Raw genomic sequence first — 17588 nt, forward strand, 5'->3', positions numbered from 1 at the left:
TGAAATAAAATTTCTAAAATGCCTCTTTCTTCAAGGGAAGAGCTACTGGTAAGTAGCTTTGTGAGAAGAACCAAGAGGGAGACATGCTTCCTTCCCAGAGAATCTGGGTCACAACACCCACTACCACCAGTTTCAATCACATGTTTTGTTCAAGCTAGAGCTGCACAGCGGAAAGGGCACTTGGGTTGTTACGAGTGACTTCATCTCCTCATCACCCCATTTCTTCTGCTATCAAAGGGCATAACCCCTTCACACCATCATGATGTAGATAAAGTAAGGTTGTGAGTATCCATATCTCACACAGTAGCTTGCACTACTAGTAGAAAGTTTCTTGGACATCTCACCTTCGAACTCTGCTCATCAGCAAGGAAGCGTTCTTCCTTGTGAAGGTCATCCCTGCTTCACGTACATGTGAAAGCAACACAAGATCTCTTGCCTCTTTCCTTATGTTCCTCTTCTCCTCTCATGTTCTCATGGTTTCTCTCTGACAGTCATCAAGCCCAGATCTCAAATGACTGCAGATTTTTACTCAATGTTCAGCCCCACCTTGCAGAAGCTCTCTCCTGAGTTTCTTCCACCCTGGGTTCCTTCAATGCTCACACATTATCTTCTCACTGGCTTTATATCTCCATTTTTTAAGACTACATAGGTTGTCATAGGGGCTGTGAGGGTTGAAGGAAGTGCTCTCATACACGTACTCCCAGTGACTACAAATGCCCAAGTGAGTTGGAATAACACTGCATAGACAGCCTGAGGAATACAGTGTGGGTCAAGATGGGAGCACATTCTCAGGGTGTCCTCCTTTACCTTCCCCGCATGTTTTGCAATCATGGTATCACCACTCCCCACATGTATTTCTCCACCTTATCCCAAAGAGCCTCTTGTCCCTCAGTGACTATCAATGATGTTCAGCCTTGCCCTTAACATGAGCTATCAGATCTAATCCCCACAACAATCCTGTGAAATAGGAATTAGTACTCTAATATTATGGATGACAGTGATTGAAACAAAGTCCTTGAGTAGCATGCTGGGATTACATAGCCAGGAAGTGGAGCCGTGGAGATCTGATCTCAAGCAGGTCTCAAGACACATTCTTTGATTAAAGACCCAGGAAGAAGTCATAGTGTATATCATTATTGATGTAAGTTAGAATTCTCAACCTGAATTCAGTCTTTAACCCTATAGACAGACATACAGACAGACAGACAGACAGACAGACAGACAGACACACACACACACACACACACACACACACACACACACACACACACTATTCATACGTACAAGGCACACAGTCTTAAACCCTCAACTCTTGTTAACAGTTTAAGGCTTTTCTTTTTTCTTTTGTAGATCACTCACCTATCTTCCTGTCAAAGTAATTCCATCTCAAGCTTTCAGAGGACTTAATGAGGTCGTAAAAATGTAAGTAAGACACTGTATATCAAAAGACATTCATAATTGAAATAATGAATTTTCTAAGAGGAAACACAGTTGAAAGAGGATAATTTTTCTAGGAAAGAAACTGTGTTTGGGAAACCCCAATATTTTTATCTTTGTAATACAAAATACTAGCTAGCTGCCTTTGAAGAAATGGTATGATTTTTCCAAGAGTCATTAAAATTCAGATAATTAACCTTGTTTCAAAGAATTGAATGCATCTTGATAAGTAATGATATACTTTTTAAGTAGAAAAAAGATAGATTCTAATCACAAAAATTCCCCTTCAGTTAGGGCAGCTATTCCCTTGTGTCACATTTTTGGATGCTTCCCGCTTACTAGAATATGTGTTGGAAGTTTATTGTATATCAGGAGATAGTCCTTTGTGTTTAAAATAATAAGTAATAAGTAGATGACAAAGACACAGTGCTGGTAGATGCACTGAGGAGAGGCATTTACCAATACTGTAAAGCAGCCTGACAATGCAGCATGATCTCAGATTTGCCAGACGTAATTTCAATCACTTGGTCTCAGTGCTGATAACTCAAAATGCCATATGTGGAAAGAGAACTTCCTTGAGAAAGAAAATGTTCCATCGTCCTCCTGAATGTGAGCCTGAATCAAAGGATATCAGCAACCGCTGCCTTTTCTCACAGGCACCTTTAATCTTCACAATCCACAAGACTTGCCACATAGATTTATGTCACCAAAGAAGCTGTCCCACTATTTTAGCTCCTTGGGGAACAACTGCCAAAATATAGAGCTTTAGCAAATGATAATATAGATAGATAGACAGATAGATAGATAGATAGATAGATAGATAGATAGATAGATAGATAGATAGATAGATAGATAGATAGATAGATAGATATGCCAGGTCCAATGGCTCACGCCTGTAATCCTAACTACACAGGAGGCTGAGATCTGAGTACCATGGTTCAGTGTTAGCCCTGGCACTGAAGTCTGTGAGACTCTTATCTTCATTTAATCACCAGAAAAGTGGAAGTGCTTCTGTGGCTCAAGGAGTAAGGCAGTGGCCTCAAGCTGAAGAGCTCAGGGACAATGCTCAGGCCCAGAGTTCAAGCCCCAAGACAAACCAAAACCAAATTCTTTTTAAATAACTCCTCCAGTGTGTATCATAAGGAAATTCACTGCAACTTATAAGCATGTTATTTGCTGAAGCCTAAACCACACTCTTCAGCTTTCAAGTTAAAATGTTGAGTTTTGAGAACTATTAATACTTTTAGACCTCCTAAGGTCTAAGTAAAGCACCCACAGTTAAATAAGGAAACCATTAGGTAGGAATAAGATGAATCTTCTCAGAATCAATTTATCACTGTGGTGTTCAAGAAAAACATTACCTACCCAAGCCTCTGTCTTCTTGTAGGCTAAAACTCTTCCCATCTAAGCTTCAATGAATAGTTACCTTAGAAACACACAGAGTGTACGATTGTAAATTAAAGACTTTTTTCTCAGCTGGTAGGATGAGGTTGGGATTTTAGGGCAACAATTACATTACCAATATGCTTTGGGATTGTATTGGACAAAACTAATTCCTTTACATATGTATCTTTTAAAATAATCATTTCATTCAGCAGTCAATTTGTTCATTTATTCATTCACTCCCTTGACTATAGCAGGTGATATAGGAAGCCACCAAAGATTCAGAAGGGACTAGAACATATTCCTTGTTGGACATAGAATTGTGGCACAAATGATAGTGTACCAGTCTTATGAAAAAGCTAAGAAAGTGCCCAAGCCATGAGTTCAAGCCCCAGTACTAGCACACACATATATGTATACACACACACACACACACACACATATTCCTTAATCTGCTTGCAGAGTGAGACAGATTGTCAGGAAAATGGATTATCATTATTACTATTACTATATGTTGGGGTTAATCACTTTGAAGTGGCCTCAGAAGACATTTTTGGAAAACCTTTAAGAGTTAGGAAACATGGAGTCATATAGATGGGAAAAATCTGATCAAAGTACATTATATGCATGTTATAAGTATCACAATAAAACCAGTCTGTACAATTAATTTATGCTAATAATTTCTTTAAAGAATCAGAAATTCAGGGCTGGGAGTTTGGCCTAGCAGTAGAGTGCGTGCCTAGCATGCACAAAGACCGGGTTCGATTCTTTGGTACCACATACATAGAAAAAAACCAGAAGTGATGCTGTGGCTCAAGTGGTAGAGCCCTAGCCTTGAGAAAAACCCAGGAACAGTGCTCAGGCTCTGAGCCCAAGCCCAGGACAGGCCAAAAAGAATGAGAAATCAATTCAACTCAGAATACAGCCTCACAAGAGTGATATATCGGGACCCCAGATACCCAACTCCAGTCTTTAACTTTCATACAATTACTACATGCCTCTTCAGAGCTATAAAACAGGGAGACGGACTACATTTTCTCAAAGGGCCTATCCACTTCAAAGAATATATGATTTGGAGTCATAGAGGAATAAGAGAAAATGCCTGTCTCATAGATAGTTACTGAAACTTGCATCTCAACTGTCTCTGTGTTGCGGACACCTACCAGTGCTCCTAACGGGAGATATTAACACTTTATGATGTAAAAACATCTTGTACGTTCCTGTGTTTTTTTTCAAGGCACACAATGAAGTCTCTCATTGCTGGGTCTCATGCATAGCTCATTATCATGCAGACCTGGTCATTTCTTTCATGTTTCTTCTCTCATTTTCCCTAGCGAAATCTCTCAGAGTGATTCCCTGGAAAGGATCGAAGCTAATGCCTTTGACAGCCTCCTCAATTTGTCTGAAATGTAAGCATCAGCTAACAGATAGTTTATTGCTACACACTATTACCCTCCCTGGCTAGAGCCCACTCTGTATTTGTATTCAACCATCCACTGCTAGGAATCCAAGAAGAAAAGACTACAGCAATTACTAGGTCTGGGCAAGCACTAATTTCTCTCACTGCAGTGGCCTGAAGGTTGCCATGGTGACAACTGCTTCTCCCCAGGAGCTGTATAAACTCTGAAACATCACAACACAATGATGGAAATTAAAATTGACATTGTGAAGTCCTGCCAAGTAGCTCTTGCCTTGTGGAAGGGAGGTTATGGAATACATGGAGCATTTGGAAAATTTGGAAAGAAGCTTAGAGATCATGAATTTGTTTGTTGGAAGCTGTTCTGGCGTGTCCATACTTTCAAATCAATGTTCCTTGAATACCTACTGTGTTGAACTCATTGTGCCTTGTTGGTTTAGTGACTGTGGTGTTTAGAATGCACTTTTAAATGTAAGCCTTTATAAATTATCCCCACCAATACCACCACCAATTCACAACGGGGATTAGAGAAGAATGGCTCTATTTGACATTAGCCCCAAAAGGTTACTGGATTGTCTGATAGCATACAGCAAGTTAGTTCTAGACATAGACTAGAAGCCAGGTCATATGACTGGTGTCCCTTGCTGGATCTCTTACCACTACCCTGCTTGTTTCCAACCTGAGCCTCTGGAAGCACAGTCAAAATTCCCTAGGGGGGGACATCAAGAGTAAGGGAGGTCAACAACCAGTACCAAGTGTTTTTTGAACTCTTGTGCTTGACATTCCACATCTATCCTGCAGATCAGGATAATTACCTTTTCATCCAAAGGAATGGAAGAGGTGTGTGACTTGACCAGTGTGACACTTCAAACAATGACAGGACAGGGACTCAACTCTTCACCCATTTTTTTTTTCCAGAGCTTGTGTATTTTCCACAGGGCATCCCTCTAAATGGTCCAACGAGTAATTATCTAAAGGGAATAATTTATTGATAAGTATATGACTACCCAGCATGCATCACATACTGCAGAGGAGCTAAAATACAAACATTCACCAGGCCATGCTAGAGCTGCCAGGATAGTGAGGCTAGCCTGTTGCAGTGACAGGAAAATCCCATCATGGATCTTTAAGTCTAAGAGGTTCAGTCTGGATGGGCTGTGAGACATAATTACACATAGAGCTCATTGCAGCTACAGATAAGTATGATCCCAGACCTAAAAATGTGCACTTTTAACAGACTTCCCAGGTAACACTGAAGCATAGCTTCCATTAAGAACCACCAGGGACAACTAATGATAAATAACATTTTCTATGACGCAAAATCACAATTATCAACAGAAAGACAATTAAAGTACACTGAAGGGAAGTTCATGAATTTCCAAAATACCCCTAAGACTTGAATACTAGATCCCTTTCCTTTGTTCAGTTGTATACCCAAAATCTAGGACAGTGCTTGACACATGTAAGTACTCAGTAAGCAGTTGCTAAATTAATGAATATGTGGACAGCTAGTCTAATATCAGATCTTAAAGAGAAGTCCTTTCCTTCTTCTACATGACATACTATCTGATCCATGACTATTTGACATTGTAGTTGAAAACTTAATGAAAAACAAAATATCACTCACATAAAGAATCCAATGCCTACTTTTGTATTTTCAGTGACAATGGGCATCAGAGCAGGGTCTCTATAGTGTGGTAAGCTTGGGGTCAGAAAAACTGGGCCATGTTCAAGTTCTGCTAAACTTCAGCCATATGGCTACAGATAAATCATTCAACTTCCTGATTTCAGCTATAATCATAATTACTAATGCTGGTTGAGGTCATGTTATAAATTAGATAGCCCTATTTATGCCACAAAAATTACTCTGAGAGAAAACTGAGACATGGTCAGAGTTAGTGATAGATCTGAAGTCACCCAATTAATAAAATATCAAGATGTAAAGACATGTGGCCCCAGTATGCACATCCCTCACCAATATTCCTAACCAGTACTTTCCTCCACATAGCAAGAGTTGTTCTCATGTCCTCTAGTGAATCCTCTGGGTTGCTGAGCCATAGATATTTACAGGCCTTGCACTGACTCCAAAGTAGATAGGACTCAGCAATGGCTGTTCTATCTTAAAGGGCCACAGTCATTGCAGAGTCAGGGAAGTTCAGTCACCTCACTGGGCTGTGGTGGCTGCATGACACTTCACCATCTCTGCCTAAGATTATCTCAAACATTCTATTTACTTAAAGCTTACCAGTCTGTGAGGCAGGAAATGTAAGCATTATCATTTTTCCAATTTTACAGAAAGGAAAGCTAGCTCGGGGCATTAGTCTGAGTATCAACACACTGCAAACTAACTACAGAATGAGCACAAAATCCCAAAAATATAAACCGCCTGCCTCTGCCCAGTGCTGCTCTGTATTCGTGGACAATTACTCAGTGTGGTTGCCAGCTCAATAGGAAGGAGACTAGTTTGTTTTCAAGGGACAGTGGCTAATTAGCCTACATCCCTTGGGGTACAGAATCTCCCATCACACCCAGAGAGCAGGCTCCACCATGGGGCTGGTTCTACTTGGTCAGGAACCTTAGACATTTATAGGAGTTGGGGGGTGGGCAGAGACAGATGTCTAGCTGTGATACCTACACTTGCCTCTTCAGAGGGTTGAAATGGAGCCTCCTGGGAGTGGCCAGCAGGCCCCCAGCAAGCCATTTCTATCCTCAGCATTTCAAGAGCTCTTTTGTACATGTAACGCTCATTTCATTTTGTTGATTCTCTTTTCAGCTAGCAATGCCTGGTAACCAGTCTGCTGTATTGTAACAATTTACCTCTACTAAACTGCTGCTCTTTTCCCCTTTCTCTTTACAGACTGATCCAGAACACCAAAAACCTGGTATACATTGCTCCTGGTGCATTTATAAATCTCCCCCGGTTAAAATACCTGTGAGGAATTTTCCTTTTAGAGCATCTGGGGAGGAAAAGAAAAGAGTATCTAACAATAAATCAAAAAAAATCAAGATTAAGGGGGAAAATTGTTTGTTTGGGTTTTTTTTTTTGTGCCAGAACTGGGACCCAAACTCAAGGTCTAAGTACAATCCTTTAACTTTTTCCATTCAAGGCTGGCATTTAACCACTTGAGCCACAGCTCCACTTCCAGCTTTGTGCTAGTGAATTGGAGCTATGAGTCTCACAGACTTTTCTGCCCAAGCTGGCTTCAAACCCAAATCCTCAGATCTCAGAGTAGCTAGGTATAAACCATCAGTTCCTGGGCTGAGAATTTTTTTAATACATTCCTCCTCTGCAGTCTTTAGATTTAAATTGAATCAGCTTTTCTTGTCAGTCACCATTCCAGCTTCTTTTACATATATGTACATAACTGCCAGCATTTTCTCCTTCTGAATATGGGAAAAGAACATCACCTCTTTGCAGTGATCTTCAAAGTTGACACTGAGGCAGGGGGGAGGGGGTGAACAACAAATCTCTCAGGTGAGTGGACAGTAAGTGAAAATAAGAGATGCAATTCTGCTATGCCCCTGACAACAGGCTGAGATATGCTTCTCCTTTATCTCATTTGTTCATTGATTCAAGTGAAATTTTTTAAAATATAGCTTTGCGGGACCAGGAGTTTGGCCCAGTGGTAGAGTGTTTGCCTAGTATGCACGAAGACTCGGGTTTGATTCCTTGGTACCACATACATTAAAAAAAAAAAAAAAGCTAAAAGTGGTGCTGAGGCTCAAGTGGTAGAACTCTAGCCTTGAGAGATCAAGGACGGTGCTCAAGCCCTGAGCTCAAGCCCAGGACTGGCAAAAAAAATTAAAATACAGTCTTGACATGGGCATTGTGCCATGTAAACTAAGCCATTATTTTCTATTTCCCACTAAGTCTTAACAAATCCACTGATTAGGAAGGTAAATTTGTATGCCACTGGAGTCCAAACAGCAATTGGTTTTGCCAGCCAAGCTCAAACTCTTGAAATAATTCAGACTATAAATGTATCACCATGGATCTTTCTACATATCAAGTTATTCTTACTCAACCAGAAAGATTTACATCCTCTGAACACAGAGCTCTTCTCTCTCTTCTTTGTGAGAAAATAAATTTCATAAACTTCTAGAGGATTTGTAGGAGTCCCCTTCCAAACCCTGCATCCATCCCTGTATCACCCCCACCCCCAAAAATAGAAAAAGAAAAAGAAAAAACAGAGGAGGAAGGAAGAAACAGCTCCCTGGGTATCCACACCCTCCGCTTTGTTTGCAGGAGCTGCTGCTGGAGCTAATTCAGCAATTTTAGCAACTCTACAACATCCAAACTCCCAACATCACAATGTCTGGCTGCACTTAAGATACTGCAGAATCAGCCAAGTTGACAACAAAAGTGGACAAGAATTAAATCCAAGCACTACAACCTTTTATTATTTAAGAGTCATTGTCATTATTAGGTAGCATTTCCATTCAAAAATTCCTCCAATCCAAGCCCACACTGAAATACGCAGCTACCTTGCTCTGCACAGCCACAAACTGTGGCATGGGCCCAGGGTGATCTGTGTCATCTCATTTGCTCATTCATTCAGAAGAACTGTGGGTGAGCAGGAGAAGGAAAGAGACAAAAGAGAAACCTGGCTTCATTTCACTGTCACCAGGACTACTCCTGAGCTCATTCTGGTGAAACTAAACATCAATTTAGGGAAATCCAGATGCCTATAAGCTTTGAAGAAGACTCATTCTTATCATAAAATATTCTTTAATTTCACAGGTTACCTAAGTCTCTCTCTTCTTTGGAGGTTAAATAAAAGGCAGGAGGAAAAAAGAGAGAGAAATAAATCTTGAATGCTTCCAAATACCAAAATAATGCTCAATTACTTCAATGAGATTCAAGGAAGAACTTTCTAAATTGTAACATAATCAAATAAAGGATGATTTTTTTAACAATGAGGGTATAGATTCTCACCAGAGATAAATCTTCCTGAAGTATTTGAGTTAAGATCTGCTCCAAAGGAGAATGATTCTTTCTAAAACTATCGAGATCACACACTAAACTAATTACCACAAGGAAATGGAATATAATACAATAGGAAAATACACTTAACTTAATAGAGAAAGCCAGGCTGCAACTATGCAAATGGAAAAGCCCTGAAAGCTTGGTCTCAGCCTTTGATCTCTGAATAGGAGCCAGGAGAGCAACTTCTCCAAATGCAGTAGGCCTTTAGATTCTGACAGTCCTCATCAACTGGAAGTATTACTAGTAAAAGCTAAATGCAATATTTTTTTATCTAATGTGAAAATTGTATTTGCAAAATGCCTTTCTAGTCCTTTTTTTTAAATCTCTATACCTTAATGACAATTTTTCCCAATGTCTTCCCACATTATTGCCCTGACCCAATTACAGGAGCATCTGCAATACAGGCATCCAAACTCTCCCAGATGTTACAAAGATCTTCTCCTCTGAATTTAATTTCATTCTGTAAGTGCTGGGCTGATTGCTATGCATAACACTTTCCTATTTGCAGCTCAAATTTGGAAAGTAAATATTTCTCATTTCTTTCCTCCAGGGAAATTTGCGATAACTTATACATAACTACCATACCAGGAAATGCCTTCCGAGGGATGAATAATGAATCCATCACACTGTGAGTAAATCCCTCCAGATTCTTGTTCTACTACACAGCTAGTCTCGCTTCTAGCTGGAGGTGTTTCCCCCTGTTTTATCACATTCTTTACTCACTGGTGACATTCTTTTTGACCTACCCTGCCAAGGATAGGAGTTATTGTGTGGGCATCACAGCTGAATCATGTGTTCACATGACAGCTAACCAACCAGCTTAGTTTGCAATTCATAAGATGGGTTCTGAGGACTCTCAGTACTGACTTTCTAATTGGTAAAAATGTTGTTTGCACCAGTGGAAGGTTCTGAGGCTAGGAAGAGTAACAACTGCCTTAGTTAAAAGAGAAATTTCAAGAGTTAAATTGAGTTTGGAAGGATATTTTTCAAGTAGGTACAATAGCTACCTGATCTCTCTCCCTTCTGGTTTTTAACCTTCTCTTTGGATCTCTTTCACTTTGTTTCTGAAGCCACATCATCTTTACTTATTCTCTTTACATACTTAAAAGTCATATAATTTCATTTGGCAGTAAGTGATTATGAGCTTCATGGCCCATCCTTCCATGATGCTGCTAGAGCACTACTTGAAGTACCATCAATGAAACCAGGCATATGGCTAACACCTGGAATCCTACTTTGATTTAAAAAGCTAAAGGGAAGTCCCCAAGTCCCTGTGTTCAAGCTCTAGTACTGGCACCAAAAAAATTAAATACACACCAGAAACTACAAACTCTCAGACAAACTACAAACCCTAGCTCAACATCTGCATTTTCATGGGATCCCAAAGAATTTCATATGCTTATCAGCTTGAGGAGCCCTGTATGAAGACAGTTCAACCCATGTCTTTGCCATGCACCTACCTGACCTTCTCCCTCTGGAATCCCTCCATCTGTTTTTACAGAGGACATCACTATTCAGAAGCAGCCCCCTGAGCACCATGTCTCATTTGTTTCTGTCTACAGCCCAGTGACTCTAACAGTACCGATCCACACATCCACAGTCCTCGCTCTCTTTTTGCTTTGCTTACTTGCCCATGGCAAGTCTGTGATGAGGTAATAAATGAGCTCATCCTTAAAGAAATGAAGACGATGGATTAGAATGGCCCTGAAATGAAAGCATGAGTGTGAAACAAAGAGGAGAAAATTTATTAGATAATTTTCTTTAATATCAGATGATCCTGAAAATTGATACTGATGATATGCTAAATTTTGCAGAACTTTTACTTTCCATAAAATACTGTACAGATAAGTTTCATGTTACAAAGCTGTGGCCAATGTAGACTGCAACCAAAAGATTCAGAACAGAAGCCAAAATGATTTCTTTTCTAGCTTTCTTTTTTTTTTTTTGTCAGTCATGGGGCTTAACTCAGGGTCTGGGCACTGTCCCTAAGTTTTTGTGCTCAAAGCTAGCACTCTACTACTTTGAGCCACAGCACCACTTCCAGTTTTCTGACGGTTATTGGAGATAAGAGTCCCAGGCACTTTCCTGCCTGGAATGACTTCAAACCACAATCCTAAAATCACAGCCTCCTGAGTAGCTAGGATTATAGACATGAGCCACCAGGGTCTAGCAGCCAAAAGAATTTCGAAATAATTCCATTGTTTTACTTGCAATGTTTTGCAGGGAAGGGAGGGTCTAGGTGTAAGAATAGTACTAGGGCTTGAACTCAGGACCTCTGCATTATCCCTTAGCTTTCACACTTGAGGTTGGTGCTCCTGGAGTCACAGCTCCATTTCCAACCTTTTAGTGGTTAATTGGAGGTAAGAGTCCCGCTGACTTTTCTACATGGACTGGCTTTGAAATATGATCGTCATATCTCAACCTCCTGTGCAGCTGAACTCTGGGAAGAAATTCAAGACTCTGTAGAACTTAGAAATAGTTCTCTATAGTCTTTCTGCCTCCTTCACACCCTATGATTGTTTCTAACCTGCCTGCCATTTCTATTTCTAAGCACCCTTGCATAAGAAGTCTGGAACTATGTGCATATAGGCTCTGTGTCCATTTTTCCACAGAGTATTCACAGCACAAACTCTGAGTGGGGAGATACCACATGCCCTAGGCTTTGGGGACTTGCCATGTTTTCATTTTAAGAGAATCCAAATTAAGACTTAAGGTGATATTTCTGTCCTCAATATAAGCAGGGGTCATGAAATAATCAAAGAATATTACAGCCACCAGATATTTGCTGTGGGAGTGTGTGGCACACAGGAAGATCTCAGAGGAGGGCTTCTTGGGCTAGAGAAGTCAAGGGAGGCTAGTAGACCTGAAACCCAAGTTGGAAATCACAAAATTAGTATCCTGTGTATAGGTAAATGTGATCATTTTTATTCAGTATTCATTTAAATGCCTACATTATTTTTTAATTCATTTGAGCCTCATAGAAATGTACATTGGAGGAGTTTCCATTTCTGCTGTTGGATGGGAACAAGACAGCCAGAATTTAAGTATTTATCCCAAGTCAACATGTACACCCCAGGCAGTCTGTCTTCAGAGACATGTTCTCAACTATTATGTGGTCTCCCACAGAGAAAGGGGAAACAGGGGACCCAAGAGAGGAGACGTCCTGAGCACAAGGGAACCATGGGAAAAGGAGAATAGCTGAGGTTCATTCCTGGAAGTGAACATCCTGCCAAAGGAATGGGAGAAAAGTTTACACAAATGGCTAATGTGGAAGGGACACTGAACTGCAGGGAGCCTTGAATGCCTAGATAATATGGAGAAAATAAGACATCACTTAATAGAGTAGTACCTATTGAAAGATAAAAACATCTAAACTTCCCATTCATTTTGCCCTAAATGTCAACGAATCGGTGACCAATAATCCTCCTCCCAAATATTTGCACAGTGACAGGCATGAAGAGAGGCTGATGGAGAGGGCAGAGACAGGAGGGATGTGTTGAGATAACCCAGGGAGAACTGTGAGGTCCCAGGACAGGACCACCCCCACCGAACTCAAGGAGAAATCCAAGCCACCGTTCAGTGTGCCTGCACAAGAGCTATGGCTTCCTTCCTGCCAGGACATTGACGTATGTTGATTATGATTTAAGAAGACTAGTGCATGCTAGCAGGGTGTTAATTGTCCTACCTCCTAAGTAGATGAGGACCTGGGGGCTCTAACCCCCTCCCCCAGGCAGCCTGCAGGGACTGTGTACTCCCCTCTTCATCCCCTCCCAGCCCTTCATCTGGAAGGGCTGAGTGATTAGTCATTTGCTTGGCATTTGTTCCCAGCTGAATGGATTCTTCCTTACATGAAGGATCACGTGGAGTGCCCTGCTGGATAAAGGGTATTACACTTAAGGAAGGAAAGCTTTATTTTCCCAGCTATAAAGCTCAATGCCTTAATTAGAAAATAATGAAGGGGAGCGTTCTCTTTTCATTATTGGTAGTGTTTGAGATTTTGCTTTTAGTGGAACGTCTTGCCCTCCCCCGCCCAAATTTTTACTAACTGAGAGCTCATTTAATGAGAACAAAACACTTCACTCGATGCAGGAAAAAAAGCTCCACAGGGCTAATGCTAAAACTACGTATTACACTCTTATGCCTCTTTATAGGCACTGTGGCTTTTCATTAACTCTCCTCAAGAGGCCACCTTAAAATGTCCCATCCTACACCAATTTTAAAATATTTTGGATGAGCAGTGGTCATACTAGTCTCAAAAAGGAAATAACCTTGTGGTGCACACCTGTAGTCCCAGGAGGTAAGAAGGTTGTGATCCAAGAACTACCTAGGCAAAAGACGTAGAACAAAGGGGTTTGGGATATGGCTAAGGTAGCAGGAGGCAGGGAGGGACAATCTTGACTCACTCAAATACCACCAGAGACAAGAAAAGGCCACGGCAGTTACTAAGATCCAGTGTCAAAAATCCCTCATTGTACCCATGAGATTGCTGGGTGCTGAGGTCATCTACTTTTGATTTGTTATAGAAGAACCTCAGCCAGGTCAGGCCTGGAAAGTCAAGCCTCCGTGTCTATCGAGTCAATGTGACTACTAATGTCTCCTTGAGCAGATTCAATTACATTTTGTCAACTACGCAATGACCATGATTAATCACAGCTACACTCCAATTCTCAGCAATAGAGGCTGTTGCTAAAATATCCCCCAAACATTATGTCTCATCACCACCTTCTAGATATTTTTATTTCAATTTTTTAACTGATGTTAATTTTGTGTCTTTCTGCTGACAAATAGAAAGAATGGTATGATGAACACATCTATTTCTCTTACCCAGACTTGCCAAAGATTTATTATTAGCATGTATATCCATCCAGTCTCTATATGGGAGCGTGCATAACTCCTTTTTGTCAAACCATCCAAAACTATAGGCACCTGTGGGATTTTATCCCTAAACACTTCAGCATGAATCTTTACTACAGCAGTAGTCCACATAAATATAGTGCCATGGCACCTAATAAAATCAAGGGGGACTCAATGATATCATCTAGCTTACAATCTGCATTTCAATTAAAATGTTGTATGGAGAATTTTTTAAACTTACAATCTGATGCAAGTTTCTGCATGTATTTGCTGTTTAGCTCCTATCTCACCTCCCTCATTTCCCCTACTCCTTGAATTATCCCTTCCTTCCTGTGTCCTGTATGACACTGAATCCTATGAGCAGGTCAGGCCAGTTGTCGGCATTCATCTGACAGTTTTGCCGTGACTAGATTCAGCCAACACAAGCTCTGCAAAGGCCATGTTATGTCTATCTCACTGCAGCCAACCAGGAAGAACTTCATGTCACCTTGTCCTTGTATGTAGTGTCTTGCTTAGAAGGTAGACTATCAGACCTCTTTATTGTAAGTATTGATTTCCCCATTGTTGTTTATGTTAGCTCTTATGAGATACTCTGGGTGGCAATAATAGTCAGCTGGACAACAAACTTTCAGTATCTGATGATGATTCCATTCCAAAAGGGCCATTTGCATATTGTGCTATTCTATATTTATTATCCAGCATTTCTAATTTTTTTAACGAGAAGGCTTCCTTTGTTGCTTTTATTCTTTTTCCCTCTCTTAGGCTGTCTCCTTTTTAGTATGACTGGAATGTGGATTTCTCAAACATTTTATTCAGAATATTAGAATCCATTACTGTCATCATTCTTTCTGATGCCTGACACTTTTTTTTAATACATATGGTAATGTCAGAGAAATTGACATGAACCTGGTTGAGATACAGGGGAGCTGCTTACAGGCAGGAGACTTACCCAGATGGAGGACAGATATGCTATAGATAGGCATTGAGGCCCACGGAAATGGGGGTCCTGACTTATTTAAAACTAGCATAATGATGCACATGACTATAACTAGACAATAATCGCCCATGGAGCCACTGCTAGTGCATCTACTAGACTTGTTTCCACATACAAGGAGAAATTCAGATGTTAAAGGACATCAGCAAAATACTGAATGAAGAAGGAAGCGGTGACTAGAGGAGCCTCCTCTTAAGAGTTTCTACTGTCATTTGGCTAGTATTTGTTTAGCAGAGGGTATATTTTCTAAACTTCTATGACTTGCCCTTCCACGACAGGACCATTTTTTTTCTTCCATAATGGTACTAGGGCTTGAATTCAGGGCCTCAGGCTCTTGTTTAGCATTTTTCTCCAAGGCTGGCACTCTACTACTTGAGGAACACTTGGTGGTTAATTAGAAATAAGAGTCTCACAGACACTTTTCTCCCTGGGCTGGCTTTGAACCATGCCTCTTAGATCTCAGCCTCCTGAATAGCTCCAATCACAGGCATGAGCCACTAGGCCCGGATCAAAGTTTAAAGATCTGTAAACATGAATTCATCTTTCTTCTTTGAAATCACCCCAAAATGCTAAGTGGCCACATGATCTAAGAAGAAATTATGACCAAATGTTTACCACTATTAACAGAACCACTTGTGGCGACGCCAGAAATACTTAAATTTCACCTAAGGCAGCATTAAAGAGTATCATTTATGATTAATTTTTAATTCCTCCATCTTATTTTGAACAAAAAGATGTTATTTTTCTCTAATTCACAATCGCTGACATTTGAATAGAGAATCTAGACAATATTTGCAAGCAACAGTCTGCTGGTGCAGCAGAGGAGTGAGGAGGAATTCTGCATGCCTGTGCCTGCACAATCCCCTTGGCAAGGAAACTCTCCTGTGTCATTGGCACCGGGAAAGTTTAGAAAACATCATCTGAAGTGACTCTCCAGATGTTTCTAAAGGACATTGAAGGCACTGTGCAGGCCTGACAGCACAAGGTCTTCCACTAACATATGCAAATTCTCCAGTACTAAGGAAGCCCCTCTTTCAATCAAAACAAGGTGGCATATGCCATTGTGTGCAATGGTAAGAAGAGAGGGGAGGAGTGCCTGAAAGAAAAATATCTGAGCTGCAGTCTTTGAAAAATTGGGACAAGCCAGGTGCAGTGGCTCATGTGTGTAATCCTAGCTACCCAGGAAGCTGAGATCTAAGGATCAAGGTTCAAAGCCATCCAGGGCACAAGAAGACTTGAGACTCTTATCTCCAATTAACCTCTAGAAAATGGAAAGTGGGACTTGGCTCAAGGGTAGGGCTGTAGCCTTGAGCTGAAGAGCTCAGGGACAAGGCTCAGGCCCAGGGTTAGGGTAGTAGCCTTGAGCTAAAGAGCTCAGGGCCAGCGCTCAGGCCAAGTTCAACAGCATCCAGGCTGTTGGCCAAAAAAAACATAAAAATCATAAATGTAAAATACAAAAGTAGGACAAACCCATCAAACACTTACTAGGTTCTACTTCTCAATGCTTAACGTATGTTTACCCGTGGAATCTCACAGCAGCTTTATGAGGTTGTATGTGATTGCCCCCCCCCAAAATACAGGTATAAAGCAAGTAGTTATCTTCTCATATTCTCCAAGAGATACTCCTGCAATCACTCCTAGTCTTCACATTAACAAATTTAAGCACAGAGACCTTGAGTGACTTGCCTAAAAGACTGGGTTTTTTTAAATAGATTCAATGTCTATGGGCTGAATTAAATGGTTGTACTCAGAGGAAGGGTATTGTGAATTCAACAACAAAAGAATCCATCTAATATGTATCTGGGCATCACAGAACAGTGAAAAAGAAGAGGTGTGCAGGTAACTATAAACAGCTTTACCCTGGGAAAAACAGACAGGCTGCTTTCTCATTCCTTTCTTATTTATTTGACAGTGCTGGGGATGGAATCTGGGCCCTTGCACATGCTAGGCAAGCCTTCTAACACTGAGCTATATCCCCAGGCCTGCTTTATCTTGATCCACTGGAGATGTAGTTGCACCTTCTTGGAGGTAGAGAAAGCAATAAAAGGACTAGACTCTAGTGCAGAACAAGGAAAAGATAAGAACTTGACCATACTACAATAGACTTTGGGGCAAGGGTTCCCATGGTGGCATGTCTGACCCTCACTGGCAGAGCTTGCTCTGAATGTACCTGTTCCTAGAGAACTCTCCTTGGTTCCAGTTCATTAGTTCTATAGGATGTTTCATTGGTAGGACTCAGTTGCACTTTGAAGTTTTCTTTTTTTTAATGTATTGGTTTCTTCTGCATTTTATTTTTGAATGGCCATGCCTTAGTGATGAGGTTTCACTGTGATCATTCATAGATACATTCACTATCCATTGAACAAGTTCACCTCTCCCATTATATTTCCATACACTCTGTCCTCTCCCTGTTTTTCATTGTTAGGTGGGTTTCATTGTCTTCGTGTGTGTGTGTGTGTGTGTGTGTGTGTGTGTGTGTGTGTGTGTGTGTGTGTGTGATGTCCTTTGACCATCTA

At 40.8% G+C, this 17588-nt stretch overlaps 1 protein-coding gene and 1 long non-coding RNA gene across 5 annotated transcripts in view; one reads left to right on the top strand and one right to left on the bottom strand.

The window, feature by feature from the left end:
- Positions 1-17588, bottom strand: part of LOC150060769 (uncharacterized) — a 111728-nt gene that overhangs the window by 92577 nt on the left and 1563 nt on the right. The gene's annotated exons all lie outside the window — the stretch shown is intronic.
- Positions 1-17588, top strand: part of Lhcgr (luteinizing hormone/choriogonadotropin receptor) — a 59851-nt gene that overhangs the window by 19052 nt on the left and 23211 nt on the right. For 3 of the 4 annotated variants that reach the window (XR_016536261.1, XM_090336967.1, XM_090336969.1), the window contains exons 2-6: positions 1351-1422; positions 4155-4229; positions 7095-7169; positions 9612-9686; positions 9775-9852. Coding sequence is in view for 3 of the 4 variants with exons in the window: in XM_090336967.1 (XP_090193093.1) it covers positions 1351-1422; positions 4155-4229; positions 7095-7169; positions 9612-9686; positions 9775-9852 (375 nt within the window). In the remaining variant the exon portion in view is untranslated. The remainder of the gene's footprint in view (positions 1-1350; positions 1423-4154; positions 4230-7094; positions 7170-9611; positions 9687-9774; positions 9853-17588) is intronic. The other variant, XM_090336968.1, reaches the window with a different exon arrangement.

Source organism: Megascapheus bottae, chromosome 7 (assembly GCF_031878675.1).
Source record: "Megascapheus bottae isolate mThoBot1 chromosome 7, mThoBot2.hap1, whole genome shotgun sequence".
NCBI lineage: Eukaryota > Metazoa > Chordata > Mammalia > Rodentia > Geomyidae > Megascapheus > Megascapheus bottae.